This window comes from Rhinolophus ferrumequinum, chromosome 26, assembly GCF_004115265.2.
Source record: "Rhinolophus ferrumequinum isolate MPI-CBG mRhiFer1 chromosome 26, mRhiFer1_v1.p, whole genome shotgun sequence".
Taxonomy (NCBI): Eukaryota; Metazoa; Chordata; class Mammalia; order Chiroptera; family Rhinolophidae; genus Rhinolophus; species Rhinolophus ferrumequinum.
In genome coordinates this window covers 9,643,203-9,661,635 of record NC_046309.1, presented here as the reverse complement: position 1 = coordinate 9,661,635, position 18,433 = coordinate 9,643,203, and the positions used below count along the sequence as shown (strand labels likewise).

General features: G+C 43.6%; 1 protein-coding gene across 1 annotated transcript in view; it reads left to right on the top strand.

Annotated features, from left to right (window-relative positions):
* Positions 1–18,433, top strand: part of TBXAS1 (thromboxane A synthase 1) — a 132,877-nt gene that overhangs the window by 12,554 nt on the left and 101,890 nt on the right. Inside the window, exon 2 of the mRNA XM_033098624.1 lies at positions 17,372–17,465. Within this exon, the coding sequence (XP_032954515.1) occupies positions 17,372–17,465 (94 nt within the window). The remainder of the gene's footprint in view (positions 1–17,371; positions 17,466–18,433) is intronic.

Sequence of the window (18,433 nt, the reverse complement as noted above, 5' to 3'; positions counted from 1 at the left end):
TCCACATACCATCTGTTTACACCTATTTCCTTCCCTCTACTAGGATGTCCTCCCTCCTTCATTCCGGTGAGAGCTTTGGCATCCCTGTGCTTCTGGCCCCACCACACCTGGTACCTTCTCTCTCTCTCACCACTTCCCTGGCTCCCCCGTTAGGAAGGTGGGAGGACTGGGTCTTGACTCAGCTTTAGTCTAAACTGCCCAGGATCGTGACTAGGGCACTCAATGCATTTCTATCAGGTGACAGGCACTCAATTATTTGTTGAAGCGAACTGAATTAAAAGAGATCACATACAGGATTTCGTGTGGTAGGTGCTTAGCATATATAGACCCCCAAAACAAGGTCGTTGTTCTTTGCTGCAATGAATATTATCATAGAGAATCTCCACTCACTCCTGGGTGGTTGCCACTGTAACCAGCCACCACCCTCATTTGTTATATAACAAAATTACATTGAATTGAACTCTGGATCTTAATAAAAGATTTGGTCTTCATAATTCAGGCTAGACTGGGCTGTGGGTTAAAGCTCGTCTCTGTACAATTTATGAAGGAAGGATTGCTAAAGAAAATCGTAGTGCAAAGGTGACTGTTGAACCCATTCAGGAAAATAAACTACTCTCAAGCACTCTAGCCACACCTCACTTCATCAACGTTGCCTTTAAAAACACATGAAAAACATTTCACTCTTTGCTGCCTTTCTTCCACTTGGTGTAATGGTCCAAAGCTGGGACTTTGGAACCAGATTCAAATCCTGACTAGCTTTGTGACTTTAAGCAAGTTTGTAAGGTCTCCCTGTGTCAGTTTCCCCATCTGTAAACTAGGGATAATAATAGTACCTACCTTGTAGTGTGTTGGGAGGAATAAATGATTTAAAACATAAAGTGCTGAGCACGGTTTGTGTTCAATAAATGTTAATCATTATTATGATGCAATAACTGCAGACTTACACTCAACAATAACTGCAGAGATACTAGGTAGATAGATTCTGGTTTTAATTTAATTTTTTTTAAACACCATCCAGAATTCTCACGTGATCTCCAGGAATGCATTGAAGTTGAAAGAGCTGCTCTTTAAACAGGTGGCCTCATTTTGAATGATCTTGGGCTTATTACCACTGGGTAGCTTTTGACCCTGGACAAGTAAAATGAGGTTTAGAAAAACACCCATTGGATTTAGCAACTAAGAAGTCTTAAGTGACTTGGGGAAGGTCACTGATGGTGTGGTGGGGACAGAAGCCAGAATGCAGCAGGTTTAGAAGTGTTTGGTAAGGAAGGCAGTTGAGAGGAAGAGTGTGGATTTTTCTTTCAAGAAGAAGGTCTGGGATGCCAGCTGCATGTCAGAGCACCAGTATGCAATGGTAAAGTGGGAACAGTCATCCTCTTCCTGTATTCTTGAAAGGGAGCCTGAGCCTTTGTAAATAGTAAATCTTACATCAACTTATATTATTGGTGCAATTGGTCCATTGGTGCAATTGTTTATCTCTTAGTTGTAAGTGTTTAAAAATAAAAGAAAATCGTTTTCTTGAAAAGTGCTTTATAAATCAAGCTTTAAACTCAATTTGCTTTCCAGAAATTTTTCAAATTTTCCGATGAGAAGATTTACATTTATCCTTTGATTTGAACAGTAAAAACACAATTCTATTTTCCATTTGGTCTTTGTTTCATTGGTTGACACTTGCCTTGCCCTTGGGTTTGAGAACTCGAAGTATAAATGATAAGTATCAAATCAGTAAATAAATCCTGATACGTCTTGTTCTACTCTCTCTCGTAGGTCAGACCTTTTGTTTCCTGCACATGTATGTCCAAGCCCTTCATTATCCCTTAACTACGACACTGGGTGTATCCTCAGTGTAGGGGCTCAGTGTGGACCTGGGAGGGGCCCTGGGGATACACCCAGAATTTCTCGCTGAATAAGCGATGGCAGTCAGGGGCTGACTGATGACGGGGCTAGAGTATACTCTGAGAAGAGCAAACACTGATTTAGGGGATGGGGTGGCCAAGGGAGCAGCTGCCACATAAAGGACACAACTCTAGTCTGGAAAAGCAGGATTGAGGGAAGGTATTTCTGAGGCCTAGAAGACCAGAAATGGATGTTTGGATTCCATGTCTGGAAGAAGCCTGAACGCAGAAAGTGTAGTATGTTCACCATATCCTGAAATACAACAACCAGGGGGCATCCGTGCACATTGTGAGCTGTATTGTTTAGGACAAATTCATTGTTCTACACTCGGCAGTAAATGTATGGATGCTCTTATGCCAAGAAATGGCTATGGATGAAAAGATAAATAGCTCCAGAATTCTTTTAAATATTCTCACGGGTGTTAGAGCCCTACTGAGTTGTTAAAGAAAAAACAGTATTTTAGGATTATGTCTTGCCCTTCCAGAAACTACCCCTTTGTGCTGGCTGAAAGAATAAAGGGTGGAACCCAGTATCACAAGGCCTGTGACACTGGGGGAATTCAACTTTCAAAGATGAAAAAGTGACTTTTATCTCCTTTCCAAGCTCCTCCCTGTCATACACTTTTGTGAATCAGAACAGGAAGGTACTCTGGCAATCCAAAATCAGCCACGAAATTTCATTTCTTTTTTGCTAGAAAAGGGGTGTGTTGACTAAAACAACTAGAATATAGATTTGTTAGTATAATCATAATAGCAACAACAAAATAACTCCACAAAACCCAACAGACAAAATAAAAATCAAAGCACAACATTCAGATTGATCCAGAAAAACAGTGTGTTTGGATGAGTGTTTTCTTTCCTTAGGGTTATTTTCTTTACATTTTACCTCCTCTGACCCCAGGGTTGTCAGGAAGACCCCTTCCCGCAATACACCCACGAGGGTTATTCTCTTTAGGCCTCTTCCAGAGCTGTTGAGACAGCTCTGATGGTATCTGTCCTGGGTTGAATAGTGCGCCCCCCACATTTATGTTCACTCAGCACCCCAGAATGTGGCCTTATTTGGACATAGGGACTTTACAGATATAACCAGGTTCAGATGAGTTCATATTGCATTAGCGTGGGCTCTAATCCATGACTGACGTCCTTACAAAAAGAGGGAAGTTTGGACTCAGAGACACACAGAGTGAAGATGATATGAAGACACAGACACACTGGGAGAACACCACGTGACGATGGAGGCAGTGATTGGAGAGATGTAGCTGCCAGCCAGGAACTCCAAGGATTGACGGCAACCCCCAGAAGCTCAGAAGAGTAAGGAAGAACCCACCGCTAGCTCCTCAGAGAGAGCCTGGCCCTGCCGACACCTTGACTTTATTCCGACCTCCAGAACTGTGAGAGAATCAACTTCTGTTGTAATTCCCCAGCTGGTGGTGACTGGTTATTGCAGCCGTAGGAGACGATGGCAGCCTCCTTTCCTCATCAGCCTCGCTGAGTCAGAACAGACCCACGAGGCCTGATTAGAGGCCCAGGCCTGCTGGTCAGACAGATCAGGCCTGGGCTGCAGCCTGGCCACTGACCAGCGGGCTGGTCTCCAGGTCTCAGTTTCCCCATCTGTATAACGGGCATAACAAGGATGTTGGTGGAGAACAGAGGCCACAAGGTTTATAAAGTGTTGGTACAATGCCTGGCCCAAAGCGAGTGCTTAGCAAATATTAGCTATTCTTAGCCATATGGTGTCCTGAAGGCTTTAAATCCATTTTTTCCACCCTAGCTTGAAGTTTCCCTGATTTTATTTTTCCCGTAAAAGCCAACTAGATCCTATCTATTCTCCCTGTGATATACGACAGCATCTGGCACAGCGCCTGGCACCAAAGAGGCACTAAATACATCTTCATGCGATGAAAAATGGAAGGTTTTTCAGTGTTTCAATACCTCAACACAGGAGGAAACAGCTTAGAGACTTTACAAGGTTTAGTAACCAGCTTGAAAAACCCAAAGTGAAACTCTGGAGGAAAGATGCACTTGAATTCGTTCACACTGGGTCATAGGTGAGGTGGTAGCCAGCTGCCAGGATGGCCCCTAAATGACCCCTGTCCCCTGGTATTCACACTCTTGCATAGTCCCCTCCTCCACTGGACCGGGGTCAGTCGTATGACCATTAGAATACAGCATAGGTAGGTCACAGTTAGGTTATAAAAGTTAGGTTATAAAAGACTGAGGCTTCCGTCTTGTGCTGTCTCTCTTAGATGGTTTGTTTAGGGGAAGCCAGCCCCCGTTGAGCGGCCCTACAGAGACGCCCACAGAGCAAAACCTGCCAACCGCTACATAGGTGGACTTGGTAGCGGATTCTCAGGCCTTAACAAGTCTTAGGTCCCTGTAGCCCCAGCTGACAGCTTGAATGTAACCTCATGGGATATCCTGAGCCCAAACCATCCTGCTATTCCGCTCCCAGATTCCGGACCCTGGGAAACTGTGTGCAGTAACAAATGTGTGCTGCTTGAAGCCACTGTAGTTTTAGCGGAATTTGTTACACAGCAATAGCTAACACATGCAGGTGAGGAGGTAGGAGTGGCTGGGGTGAGCCAGGGCTAGAACAAGGAATAGTAATTATACGAAGGATTATTTTATAAAGTGCAGGAGGCAGGCAAGAGGCCAAACGCGGATGGGTTGGGCTGGCCTGTGGAAGGCTAGGCAGGCTCAGTGGGTCTGCACATCTGGTCCGGAGCCCAGAGGGGTACGAGCCAGAACCAACCACACTATGAATGAGGAAAGGGCACTGAGTCTCTCGGTATCTCAGACTGGAGCTCTTGCCTTTTGACCTTGTTTTATACAATTTCCAGTGGGACCTACCGTTGATCACTGTAGCTAAGAGGTGATCAAAAGCCAATGAGCGAACTTGCCACGAATCAGGTCACCGCAAAGATTTGGGTATTAGCGTAACAACAAACAAGATCCAGTGGGATTATAAATATTTTCGAAAGGCTCCCAATATTCTTGTGTTATTTTGATTGCCTAAGCTCTTTAAGTTATCTGCCAAGCTGGGAGACAGAATTGGGTTTCCCGGGCCTGTTCTGGGCTATTGGGCAGGTCAATGTATAGTAGAGAGGGAGATATTGGCTGGGTTTATGAAGACATAACCCAAATCCAACTGGCAAATCTTTTTTGAATGCCTCCTAGGCTAGATACGAAAGAAATGAGAATCATCCTGTGCACCCACTGCAGGAATCCAATGCCCCGAGTACCAACCTTGGTGGCTTAGAGAGCTAGTGACTCTGGCTAAAGAAAACAGCCCCTCTGTTTTTAGCACAGGCCAGGTCTTCACTTTATTTATTTTACTTTTTATTTTTATCCACTTTAAATCTACCTGTCCTTGTTTCAAGTTGTGGGGCCCTGCTGACTCAGTGGCTAGTCTGATCAATTGCTTGAGCTCCAGGGGATATCAGGGTCCTGTGAATGGCAGCTGTCTCTCACAGGGCTCTCAGAGTCCTTAACTCACAGAAGAGAGCAAAGCAGGGCTTTCCCCCCTTCTTGTCTTGTAGACAGGTTGGGTGCCAGGCAATTCGCTGCTCTGCAAATGTAAAATGAGTCACAGGACAGACTCCCAGAACCAGACAGCCTGGGTCTGAATACCAGCTCTGCTGCACACTTTCTGTGTGATCTTAGGCAAGTTACTTAATCTCTCTGAGCCTCTGCTGTCCATCTGCAAAAGGAAGATGATCCTACCAGCACCTCGCACACAGTGTGGAGAGGAATAAATGAGTTAACATGTCTGAATCCCTTAGAGCAGCTCCTGGCCCCCGGGAAACATTCCATAACTGTTCGCTATTATTATGCAGGGCACAGAGGCATAATAACAGTCAGTGCCCACTCTGTGCCAGGCACTGTGCCCTCTCAGGGCTTCAACTGTTGCTGGGGTTCACCCAAGGCAGATGTCTCTTTCACAACAACATCCTAAGGGTTCTTTAAGGACTTCATAAAAACAAAAGGATTAACGACAGATGACTAAGCCCACAGGATGGAAACAGAACCAGGTACAGTAAATAAGGAACTTAGGCAGGATTATATTCCTACAAACAATACACTGAGTTCTCCTGCTCTTCGCTTGCAGTCCGTCTGCATTAGGGAGCCAGTGGCCAAGGAAACGTCTTCATGTGCCTAGGACAGTCTGGGTGGGCTCCTGCAGTAGGGAGCCCTCCAGCAGAAGCCTGAAGAATGATCAGGACTTGCCAGGTGGAGAAACAGGGTGGACAAACCAGGCAGAGAAAAGAGAAAACTGGGACCAGAGTGAGGTAGGCAAACACCTGGGGTTATAAGATTTAAGGAGGCACGCAGGCTCAGGGTCATGCAAGAGCAGGGTCAGCACTTGCACATCCCAGAGAGTGAGCACCTCCTTAAATTATGGTCTCTGGAGGCCTCACTTGCCTCCCCTTAGACAAGAGCCTGGGTAAAAGCCTGGAAGAGTGAAACAAGCTGGCCGAACAAGTCCTGCAGGATTACTGGAGTCTAAAGCTGTGGGACTTGGAGTCAGGCTGCACCAGATCATCAAAGACTCTCTGGGCTAAATAAAGGAGATTAGTGTTTGGTCTAAAAGTAACATGGAGGCAGTGAAGAATTCTGAACCGGGCCACAACATGGTCAGTATTGCATGTTAGCAAGATTCTTCTGGCACTGGTGTGAATGACAGATTGGTGGACGAGGAGAGAAGCTGGAGGCTGGGAGGCCAGGTCAGCATGCTACCGAAGAGTCCATGCATAAGGAAGAGACCATAATGGTGTGATGTAGGGCAGTGCCAGTGAGAAGGAAGGAAAAGAATAAGGTGTTTTGAAAGCAGAATTGACGTCACTCGAGGATTGATTGCAGAACGAGGATTGATTAAAAACAAAAAAAGTGGCACTGACGTTTCTAATTAGTGACCAATTTAGAAGCCACGGGAAGTACTAGGTAAGAAGTATATGGAAGGCAGTTGTCAGGGCTTCCCCACATTCAAGAGAAATCCCAGGTTCCCCTCCTTGTTTTCCACAGGATAGTCTCTGGGAGTCGGGATGCGTCTTCCTCACCCTTTGGATGTATCCACACTCTGTAAATATCGCTGAACTGAACTGAGCGGCTTCCAGACCCCATCCTCTCGTCCTGCTCATTGGGGACCCAGTCGCCTTAGGGGTGTCCAAATCCTTTTAACGACGGCTGTGCAGCTGGGATCAGACCAACACACCAACATGTGCAACCTCTTATTCTGGACCCCCAGGGTCCCAGAGCTCTGCTTGGTCCGCATCATCTTGGTGGGGGGGCCTGCAGTGTGACCAGTGCCAGGCCAAGGCCAGGCTGGTCTGGGGCTCTGGGGGGAAGGGGGCGCGGGAGGCAGAGGTAAAGGGGCGTCAGGACTTCTTGGGAGGCTGGGGAAGCTTGAGCCACCTGGTGAAGAGAGCCTTATGAGACTTGATTTAGGATCAGAAAGTCAGCCAGAGAGCCGGCTGGAGGGTGGCAGCCAGAAAGGCTGAGGCGGCTCTGCTGGGAGACAGTGAGGAGGTCAGTAGCTTCCCATAGCCACGCCCGGGGCAGGGGAAGTGCTAAGGGCAAAGGGCACATGCTAGGAATGACATCCTCTGGCCCAGACAACCACACACATGGACCTTGTAGTCAGCTAACGCCCCGATCCTTTGCGAGGAACTTCAGTGAAGCTTGGGCTCACCTTCCTGCACTTGCCAAGTTGGGAAAATATCTGCTTTGCATGCACTTCCCTACATTCTCGTCCAAATAAAGGGAGTAAAAAAGCAAGTCTGAGCTCTTTGAAACATTAATTAAAGGCACCATCGTTTCCTTATCTAACTAGGGGTTGCTACCTCATTTGGGATTATTAGCAAAGCCAGACAGCCTTTGTTGTGCTTGACAAAGTGATTAATTCAGGCTCTAGGTGAATTTTGGCTTCCTCAACATCTTTTGATGTGCTAAGATTCCCCAGTGAGGACAAACACCATCAATTACTTAAACAAGCCGTTACCTGGAGACCACAGTTATCGGGGAGGCCCAGTCTACTAATTGGCAGATGGAGAGACAGAAATGAACTCGCGCTCTGGCCTGGCCCCTTATCTGTCTAGGAGGAGCGCGAGTCCTTCTCATTGTCTCGTGGATTGTGGACATGCTCCTGCTGATCTGGGGCAACCTAGTTATTTTTCCTGCCTCTGCAAAAATGCGTCTTGGGTGACTTGTGTCTCTAGAACCCAGAAGTGGCCTGTGGCTCTCTGCTGGAAACCTCATTCTCATGGGCACAGACGCAGAATGCGGAAGACAGAAGTCCACAGAAGCAAGATTCTTACTTGAAGGGAGTTTGTAAGAAGTTCTGGGGCTTGCTGTTTCCCTCGCAAGGGCCAAATTCTCCAGCTCCTGGGACAAGCAGGCTGAGGCAGGGGCTCCCCTGACACAAGGAATCACGGTCCAGATACAAGAGGCAGCTTTTCATTAAAAAATACATAAACATATACAACTCTATTGAAATATTTTTGTATTTAAACTTGTAATTTTAAATGTACTATACTAAATTTAAATATATTTTATTTTAAAATATGTATTATAAATATATTTTTAAGTGCACTAAGCCGTTCGTCTTTATTTCCTCCTCTCCATCCCAGTAGAGAGGTTCTGGGGGAAGGTTTTATGCTGTATTCATGTATGTCATTGGTTTCTCCGGGGAAGGGGTGCGGGGGAGCTCAATCTAGTTAAATTCAGTCAAATACTTTTTTAAAAAACCCAGAAGTGTTTTGTAACTATCAGCCACTTAACCGGTTTTCTGACGTCATTCAATTGAGCTTTGTTCTATTTTTGAAATAGAAAGACGAGTTGCCTGTGTATTCACACTCGTATTGGGAAACTGCTCTTTTCTCTGCCTTCATCCTTCTTCTCCTTTAATTCTCACGAGCACAAAACGGCGAGGCACGCTCCCAGAATATTTCTGTGACCAACTGTGTGATGTGTCAGAGAATTGGGGAACAAAGGCTGAGGCCCTAGCTCTGGGCCTCACGCTGAGCCCTTTTCTTAACCACCAACTCCAACTCCACGCCTTTTGCTGCCCAGAGTCCCACAAGGTATTAGTTGGTTTTCTTGGGGCAGGACGGGCATTAGAAAGCATACCCGAGAGAGCAGAGCACACTGCTTAAGGCAGGTACACAGCGTTTCCTCCCATGTGAACACTCTCCCTACCCCCCGTTGTCCCCTCTCTTCCTTGGACCTCCTGGGACACCAGCCCTTTCAAGGCAATAGCCTTTTCTAGTGCCTTCATGGGCTATGGGTGACACAGCTTTGTTTATCATACCAGCTTTAACACCTCTGTCCCCAGTTTAATGTTTTCTGGAGATGGGTCCTCTTTGGAGGGCCCTGATTTTTCTTTTTTCTTTTTTTTTTTTTAAAACTGGCCTTGTGGGGGTGGGAGGGATCAAAAGCATAAGGACCACTTGCTATTTTTGTTTTTTCGGGTTCAACAAATACCATCCAATAGTTAGAAAAAGTGCTCTTAAGTGATCAAAATACAAAGCATCACATTTCAATTGGCACAGCTCCTGACACGTGATGCTTCTTTGCTGCAAGGATCAGAACAGAGATGCCTAACTGCTTGTCATTAGCCGGTGACGGTCTGTCTGGCCCACTAGGCCTGTACTTGCCACGTCACTGCAGCGTCCCTGGCACCCAGCACCGTGCCTGGCATGTAGGAGAGGTGGAATGAATATGTGTCAACCCAGTGACTGTCTCCATTTGTGCCCTGTTGGTTAACATTAGCCCTAACCTCGATAAAGGACTTCACTCCTAGGCCTGCTCCCTTTCGTGAGGGGAAACTATCATAGTTTGGAATAAATCCAATGTCAAGTGCAGACCAGCTCTCTTTAGTTCTGAGTTAGGAAATAAAAACAATAAGATTCATTTGATCTAATTCTCCACTGAGAGAGGACTGAGATTCCTCCCTCATCCCCTGGCCATGGTGTTAAACTATCAGCCAAGCCAGGGACACCCAGGAAGGGCACGTGTTAAAATGTAACCTGCTTTACCATCCTCAAAAGCCACTTCTTCCCAGCAGTGGCCTAGGGACCACCTGGGACAGGGGACATCATTCTAAGGGGGTCCACGGGCTTTTAAAATTTTCTGTTGTAAAGTGTTTATTTTACCATTAGTTTTTAATGTATGGAAGTGGTAGTGGTTTTCGCTTATGAAGCGACATGAAGTTTGCTTTTAAAATAAATGCATTTAAGGTTATTCAAAGGAAACTGGAAATAAAATAGCACCAGCGATTTGCAGATACAGCAAAAATTGTAGAGATGCTATACAAATGACTGAATTTAGACGATTAATGTCTTGATATCGATTTGAGATTTATTGACTCAACTGACTCCCCTGCCCTAAAAAGTTGGGATAAAAATGGAAAACTCAGTTAACCCTCTGAACTATAATAACCATCCACTGGATGACTTATTGTTATTTTTCAATTGTAGTATTTTCTTTAAAATACTTACCTGCTGGCTATGTGGATGGTAGGGCCATCAAAGCCTGGTCCAGCGGTGCCTGAGGCAGAGGCTAAGGATTCTTTGAGGTTTGGGCTTGCCTCCTTCCCACCCTCCCGCAGCTGTACCATCCAGTTCTCCCTACACAGGAAGCTCTGACAATCTCACACTCCCCACTGTAGACACTTCTCCTTTTCAGGCATACTCCAAAATAAAATCGGGATCTATATCCAATATAAGTGGTGTGGTAGCTTAATAGTGGCCCCCAAAGATGTTCACATCCCAATCCCTGGAACCTCTGAATGCCACTTTCTATGGCGAAAGAGACTCTAAAGATGTAATTAAGGCTTTTGAGATACATAAAGTGTCCTGGATTACCTGGGTGGGCCCTAAATGTAATCATAGGGTCCTTAGAAGAGGGACTCAGGAGGAGCCGGTCACAAAAGGTGATGTGATAGACTGGAAACAGAGATTGGAGTGATGCAGCCATAAGCCAAGGAACAAAGAACTGATACTCCCCTGGGTCCTCCAGAAGGAACCATTGCTACTGATCCCTCAACTGTAGACTAACAAGACTAATTTTGAACTTCTGGCCTTCAGAAACATACGATAATAAATTGTGCTGTTTTAAGCCACTAAGTTTGTGGTGATTGGTTATAACAGCAATAGGAAACTAATACCGTTGGGAAAGATTAGTGTACTTAAAAGAATTCCTTCACTTTCCGGTAGGATTCACCATATTGATCTTTTACCTAAGGTACCACTACACATTTAAAATAATTTGAATTACAAAGGATTCAATTAACAAGGTTGAAAATGTATTTAAGTTTTTGAATAGGCATTCACATGGTTGAAGAATCAAACTGTGGTAGTGTGAAGTATCACCAAGAAATGCAGAAAAAGTCTTCCTCTTTTTATGGACCCTAGATGCCATTTTCCACAAAAAGGAACCAGACCTCCTTGGAAAAATGACTGATCCAAGTTTGGGGCAAGAAATGTACAAGATGAACCTGGCACATCTTATCATTTAAGAAAGTAAGGAATCTGTTTTGTCAAAAGTACTCAGGAACAAACTGATATGCATTCAATTAGCCAAAGATGGGACAGTTTGATAAATAATAATTGCAATGGATCAAAACATATAAAATATTTAAATTCATAATGATACAAAAATATCATGTGTCACCATTATAAGATGTTATTGAATCAACTCTTTAGCACATTTTATATTATATTCAAAAGTTTTCTATTAGAACAAAACAGAACACTGAAAGCACTACATTTTAAAAGGTATGACATGCAGCTAAAGAAGTAATTAGAGGGAGATTTTAGCCTTAAATGCTTTCATTAAAAATACAATAATGTTGAAAATAAGTGAGCTAAATTGTTAAGAAGCTAAAAGAAAATTAAAGGAAGATGATAATAAAAATGGGCTTAAATTCATAAAATAGGAAACAAAAAAGTTAGAAATAATTAACAAAAGCAAAAGTTGATGCTTTGAAAAGATTAATAAAATAGACAAGTCAATAGCAAGACTAATCAAGAAAAACTTTTCTAAGCAAACTATGACTACAAGGTCCGAAACCCAATAAAGGATACCTATCAAAAATCTATAGCAAAAGCTCACACTTAATTTTGAAACATTAGATGTATTTCCACAGTCAGGAACGTGAAAAAGATGCTTTCTTTTACGGCTTCCTTTAAATATTGTACTAGAGGTCCCAGCCAATGTAAGAAGAAAATAAAAAGTGAGACAAAAAGATTCGGAGAACAAACGGATATTATTTGCATAAAATTGTCAGCACAAGAAATCAAAGAGATTCCACATGTAAACCAGTAGAACTAATAAGAAAGTTTAGCAGGATCACTGATGACAAGATTGGCATAAAAAACAACTGGTGTTTGTACACATGAACACTACCAATCCACATACGTGAATGCACACCAGATGATTTCCAGCCTTGAGGGCAAGTGAGAGCAAGGTCTGGAGGGAACCGGTCACAGGAGAGGGCGCTGCACGTAAGGATGAGGATGCTAAAACGGAGATGAGGTCCTACAAGGGGAACGGAGGTGACCTTGCATAGAAACTTTTTCCAAGGAACTCCTGCCTTGAGGCACAATTGAAGCAATTTCTATGCTTACAGTTTTTCTAGTTGTGGTTTGGGGATGGGGGTGGTGGAAATAGGGCAAGGAAAAAGAAGGAAATACAACCTAAAGTCAACGAGGCTGTTAGTTAGTTAGTTAGTTAGTTCAGAACCATTTGCTTACCTTCTTTTTCCTGCCCAAACATGCTTGGAGTCAGCTTGCAGTCATCTATCAATGACTGCTCATTTTCCAACTAATTCTTGAACCAATTGGAGTCGCACAATTCTGCCTGCCACCGAGATAACTGTGGTGGAAATGAGGAGAAAAAAAGAAAGAATAATCTCGAAGTTGGGAAATATTTTTGAAATTGGAGAAAAAGGGATGGCAAAGAAAAGTTCTCTCTCTCTGGAGTAAGGAAGAAATGTAGACGTCCAGATACATTGATGTGTTTACAAAATTAGGAAAAAATTTTATGAGAGTGTTTGGTGAAATGGATAGCTGACAGTGGGGCTAACTGACACAAACTTTCTGGAAAGCAATTTGGCATGTGTACCAACATTTAAAACCAGTGACTCATGGATTTCCGGTCTGGAAAAGTTTATAGTGCTAGAAAAATTTGTTGCACAGAGATGTTCATTGTAGTAGCATAACTTAAATTAGTAAAAAAAAATTGAATACACCTTAAATATTTAACAATCAGAATAGTTTAGTAAATTATGATATCTCCTCAAGAGGAATATTATACAGCCATAAAAATAATACACATAAAGGATTAATAACATGGAGGTTTCTCTTTATGCTAAATGAAGAAAATAGAAATATAGAGAAAATACAAATAGAAAAAAATTATAGAAACTATGATCTCAAACATAAAAAATAGAGTATAAAAACTAGAAAGAATTACAATAAAATGAGAGTAGGCTTTCTCCCTGATAATTTTAGCTTTTTTTGCCCAAATTTCTGTCAAGCGTTTCAAGACCTGTCTTCTGGAAAGTAAGCAAGCCTTATGGACGGCTCCCATGTCATAAAACCTTTTAGAAAGGCAACAATTTAAGGCTTTCTTTCTAATAAAGTTTCCAATGTGGCTACTTTTTATGGAATTGTTGGCTAAGCCTTTGATGGCTGTTCATATTACGAGTTGCCATGTCGGGTAACCATGAAAATGGGAATTTCTTTTCCAAATAGCAGGACAGGTGAGTTACCTGACACCACCGGGTTTCACCTGTTCTTTGAGCATCGTGATTTTTTATCCCAGGAGAAGTGTTATTTGCCAAAGAAATCTTTCACCATGTCAAAAACATCAACAGCCTCTGAAATTTCCTGAAGCATCTCACCAACTTGGAATTCTCTGATAGTGGTGGTGAAGACACAATGAATGAACCAGTTCCCAGAAGCACACTAGAGAAAAACCAGCTCCTCTATGACTGCTTAAAATATGCAGCGAGGGAAATCTTGAAAGGCAGGCCCTCATTTCACTGTTTTCTTCTTTTGCTCCAAACCTCAATCAGCTTGACCATCTCTTTAATACACGATTCATCAAACTATCTCCCAATTTATCGCAAGTGGCTTCAGTGGCTGAATAACGGACTGGCTACTCTTGCTGAGTGCATCAAGGGCTTTGCCTCGGGGAAAATGAAATGTTGGGGGAATTTCTAGGCTTTAAAAATCAAATCTTATTTTGAAAATGATCCACATGGCGCAATTTATTTTGAGAATGGACAGTGTAAGCTACACCCCCGGCACTGAAGGATTTGTGTCCTGTAGCAATAAATGACTGCGTCTGTTGTCAAAGTAAAACCAAAGAATGCTATCTGAAGCTACTACATATACTTTCTTTTGCCATTTTCCAACTTAAGTATCCTCAATGCAAACAATAATAGATGTCCATATTTTTAATTGCATCAGACATTTGTGTTAATTCCCGTCAAGGGGAAGCTGTTCTAAATACGACAAGATGGTTGGTGGCCGCACGATGGCTGCATACTGCCTGCTTTGCACAGAAGCATCCTCGGCCACCTGCACTTTTTTGATGGCACTTTTTAAAAAAAATTTTATTGGGGAATATTGGGGAACAGTGTGTTTCTCCAGGACCCATCAGCTCCAAGTCCAGTCACTGTTTTTCAATCTTTAGTTGCAGGGGGCACAGCCCACCGTCCCATGCGGGAATCGAACTGGCAACCTTGTCGTTGAGAGCTCGCGCTCTAACCAACTGAGCCATCCGGCCGCCCCTGATGGCACATTCTGACATTAAAAAATAGCAAATTTCTCTCACAATGACAATTTTTGAAGTACCAGAAGAAATATTTTTTTTTTTCCAAACTTTTTTCATTGACTCTTTAAAACTCATTCCTGGGTATTCCTGGGTCTATCAGTTTCCTAGGGCTTCCATAACAAAGTACCACACACTGGGCTTAAAACACCAGAATGTGTTGTCTCACAGTTCTGGAAACTGGAAGTCTCTAGCTCCAGTCTCTAGAAACCAAGGTGTCTACAGGGCCTCTGTAACCGGGAGGGGACACCCTTCCTTGCCTCTTCCCAGCTTCTAGTGGTTTGCAGATGATCTTTGGTCCCTGGCCTGCAGCTCCATCACTCCAGTCTCTACCTTTGCCATCATCTGGCATTCTTCTGTGTCTCCATGTCTTCACGTGGCCGTTTTCTTAGAAGGACACCAGTCATAACAGACGGATTAGGGGCCCATTCTACTTCAGCATGACTTCATCTTAACTACTTACATTTGCAACCACCCTATGTCCAAATAAGGTCACATTGTGAGGTACTGGGGGTCAGGACTTCAACTTATCTTTTTTGGAGTGATATAATTCAACCCCTAACTCCTGGGGTCCATGGACTTGCGGTTAAGAGCCTGTTGAGAGAGACAGTGGGGATCCTGGGCTCAGAGTATATGAAACAAGTGTGCAGAGAAGGAAGTGAGAGCAAGACAAACGAAACCCACTTTGCAATTTTGCCCCAAAGTCTGGTGGCAGTGATCTCTCCCTGCTGGTTTTGGTGCAAGGATTGTGGTTACTGATGGCAACATTTGACCAATTCCTAGCTAAAGACACCCAAGTTTTATACTTGAGTCTAGGCTGCAAAGTGAAAGTTATGGTTGTGTCCAGAACATTCTCTGTTGATGCCATATGTTTGAAAATGTCTGAATTTTGTGCAGGGACACACAAGCAGTATTTTTTGTAAGTGGAGTTACATAATTAGGGCATGGACTTGCATAACAATTAGCATGTGTAATTAGGTGCAGACTTCTTGTCCTTTAATTAGACAATCAAGACATCTAATTACAAAATTAAGATGTAATTACGTGGCCTAAGATGACATATTTCTTTCTACCCATTAGAGATTACATTTAGAAAATAATTCACAAAAACGAATGAAGAAATGAACCTAGAAACCAGATCTGAGATGTTGAGGGAAGTGTTAAGTGCACTGGTAAGTGTCCTTTGGTCTTTCCTCTTAGGTGTGAGAAGAGTTAGTTAAAATATCAGAGACTACTTGAAAGAGGAACTTTTACACCCTGTGCTGTCAACCTGTCGTACACACACTAATGAAGAGGAATGTGGGCATGACTAATCCATATAATTCGCACGTGGCTCTTGAGTATGGTTTGTAATTACACTTGAACATGGATTTAAATATGATATCCTGGGGATTCATTCAAACCTGATTACGCAGCCATACGGTGGAAACTTCAGTCATGAGAGCTGGGAGGAGAAAGGTCCTTCCCTCTCTGCCCTGGCTTGGTTCACTCTGTGGCCACTTTAAAAGCAGACCCATTGCTGAGCACGCGATGAAAAGTCCTTATTTTAACTGTTCCTTATTGGACTGCAGGTGGAAAAGGGGTAGGTCAAAGACTATAGCAAACCTTTCATCTTTCTAATGATAAGTGAGTGATTCTTACAGCAGTGGTTCTTTTTTTTTAAACTTCCCGTACTGCTATGAAGCCCGGCTGTATTGATACTCTCTGTATTTTTTCTTGCTCCTAAATTAAGATTTGGCTGATCTCTGCATGATGCTAAACACCCAGTTTGACTCATTAATTTTTCTGAACAAACTGAACTTTTGACCTAATTAGCTGGCTGATTAGGGATTACAGCCATATGTCCAGGTTTTTCTAAGCCAGTTCTGACTTTCACTGTGTTATCCCTCTGTTCCCATAAACTGTTGAAATTCCCTAGTAATTCCAATGTTTTGACAGCCACACTGCACTTCTCAGACTGCCGCTTTCTCCTGGAAAGTGGCACCGAAATCTGTCGGGCCACATTTCCTGATTTTTGGTTAAGAAAATATGCTTCCCATATGGTTTTAGGCCGGGAAAACAAAGACAGAAAGAGGTTTTAAGCGGTTGGTGATGAGGTCTTGTCTCCATGGTGTGTTCCCTCCCTATTTTTTTTTTCTTCTATTAGGCTATGGAATGTGATGAGGGACAAATTACGTGCAGCGGTCAATTTTGGCCAAGAAAATACACAAATCAGCACAGGGAGCTTATTTTTTGCCATTGTTATTTTTTCCCCTGGCCTTCTGAGACAATTGTTCATGGCAGGCTTTGAAGCAAAGGAGCTGAACTGGCGCAGAAGTGTGTTCTAAAAAACAATGTGTTGGTGGACATTGTAGGTGGGGAAGGGGCATTTGGACGACATCATCTCGAAGGTGTCTTCTAACTGTGAGATTTTAGCATGCCTTAATCTCTAGCCTGTTGCTCCATCAGGGGGAATTTACTGAGCTCTATGCTACTCACTCATCCATCGGCCTCCACCTCACCAGTCCTGAGACGTTGTCAACCGGAATCGTCTTCTATCTTTACCTCTGGAGAACTCAATAATTCAGCTTCCTTATAGGGCCAAAAGCGGGAAGGCAAACTTGAGTTTCTCTGTTCTGAAAATTTGCTCTTCCCCTCAGGTACTCCACGTCAGCATTTTCAAGACTGGAGAAGTTGGGCATCAGACATCCCAAGCCTTCTCCTTTTATTGGAAACTTGACCTTTTTCCGTCAGGTAAGGTCTGTCCTCCATTGCCTTCGGGCATGAGATATGCTGAGCCCAGGGCAGTTTTACCCATGAGGCATTGCTCCCATCTCTATGTGTGTGATTCGGGAATACCTGGGGTGGTCTGTATGTGAAGGCGTTATGTAACAAGCTTTCCTCTACTTCAGTGAATTCTTATGTGATGACAATGATCCAGCACTTATCACTCCTCAATACAGACTGAATCTTGTCATCCATTCAATCATCCATTCACCTAAAAAACCCATTTATTTGTTGTCTAAATGTGCCAGGCCCTGGAATGCAGAAGAATTAGAAGTTACTCCTGCCCTCAGGGGCACACGTCAAATAATGGTGGACAACACCAGATGGGATATATCCTAGCACTAGATTGGGTGGTTGTCCTTCAGAGGAGAGGGAGATTTGTCAGGGCTAGAATCACCCTGGAGGACTTCCTGGAGAAAGGGGTCCTGTAGGAGCCATAGATACAAAGACAAGGATACACAAATCAGGGGTGAAGTGACAATGTGTGTGACTGCACCTACATGAGAACCAGCTCACAGCTTGGTAAGCAGCCTGGAGTGACGGGAAGCCAAAGATTGGGGAACACAAGGAATGCAGCTGAGAAAGAGAAAGGAGAGGGGGGCAGAGAGAGAGAGAGAGAGAGAGAGAGAGAGAGAGAGACCAGATGCTTCACAGTCTAGAAAGGCAAGTGAAGAACTATTCGTGTACTATCATTTACGAGAAGGAGAGTGTCGGCGAAGTGGAAGATTACTCTATGAGGGAGAGAATTTAGGGGTTAGGTCTGTAGAATCCCACTGTTACTGAAGTCTAAGTGTGAAGTGGTGAAGACCTGGCGGGGTGGTGAGGAGAATCAAAAGAGAAGCACCTTTCGTGATTAATTAGGTGTAGAGAGTTCAAGGCAAGATGAGTCGAACGTGCCTCTAAACTTTGGAGCCTGGGTAACAGGGAGAATGGCC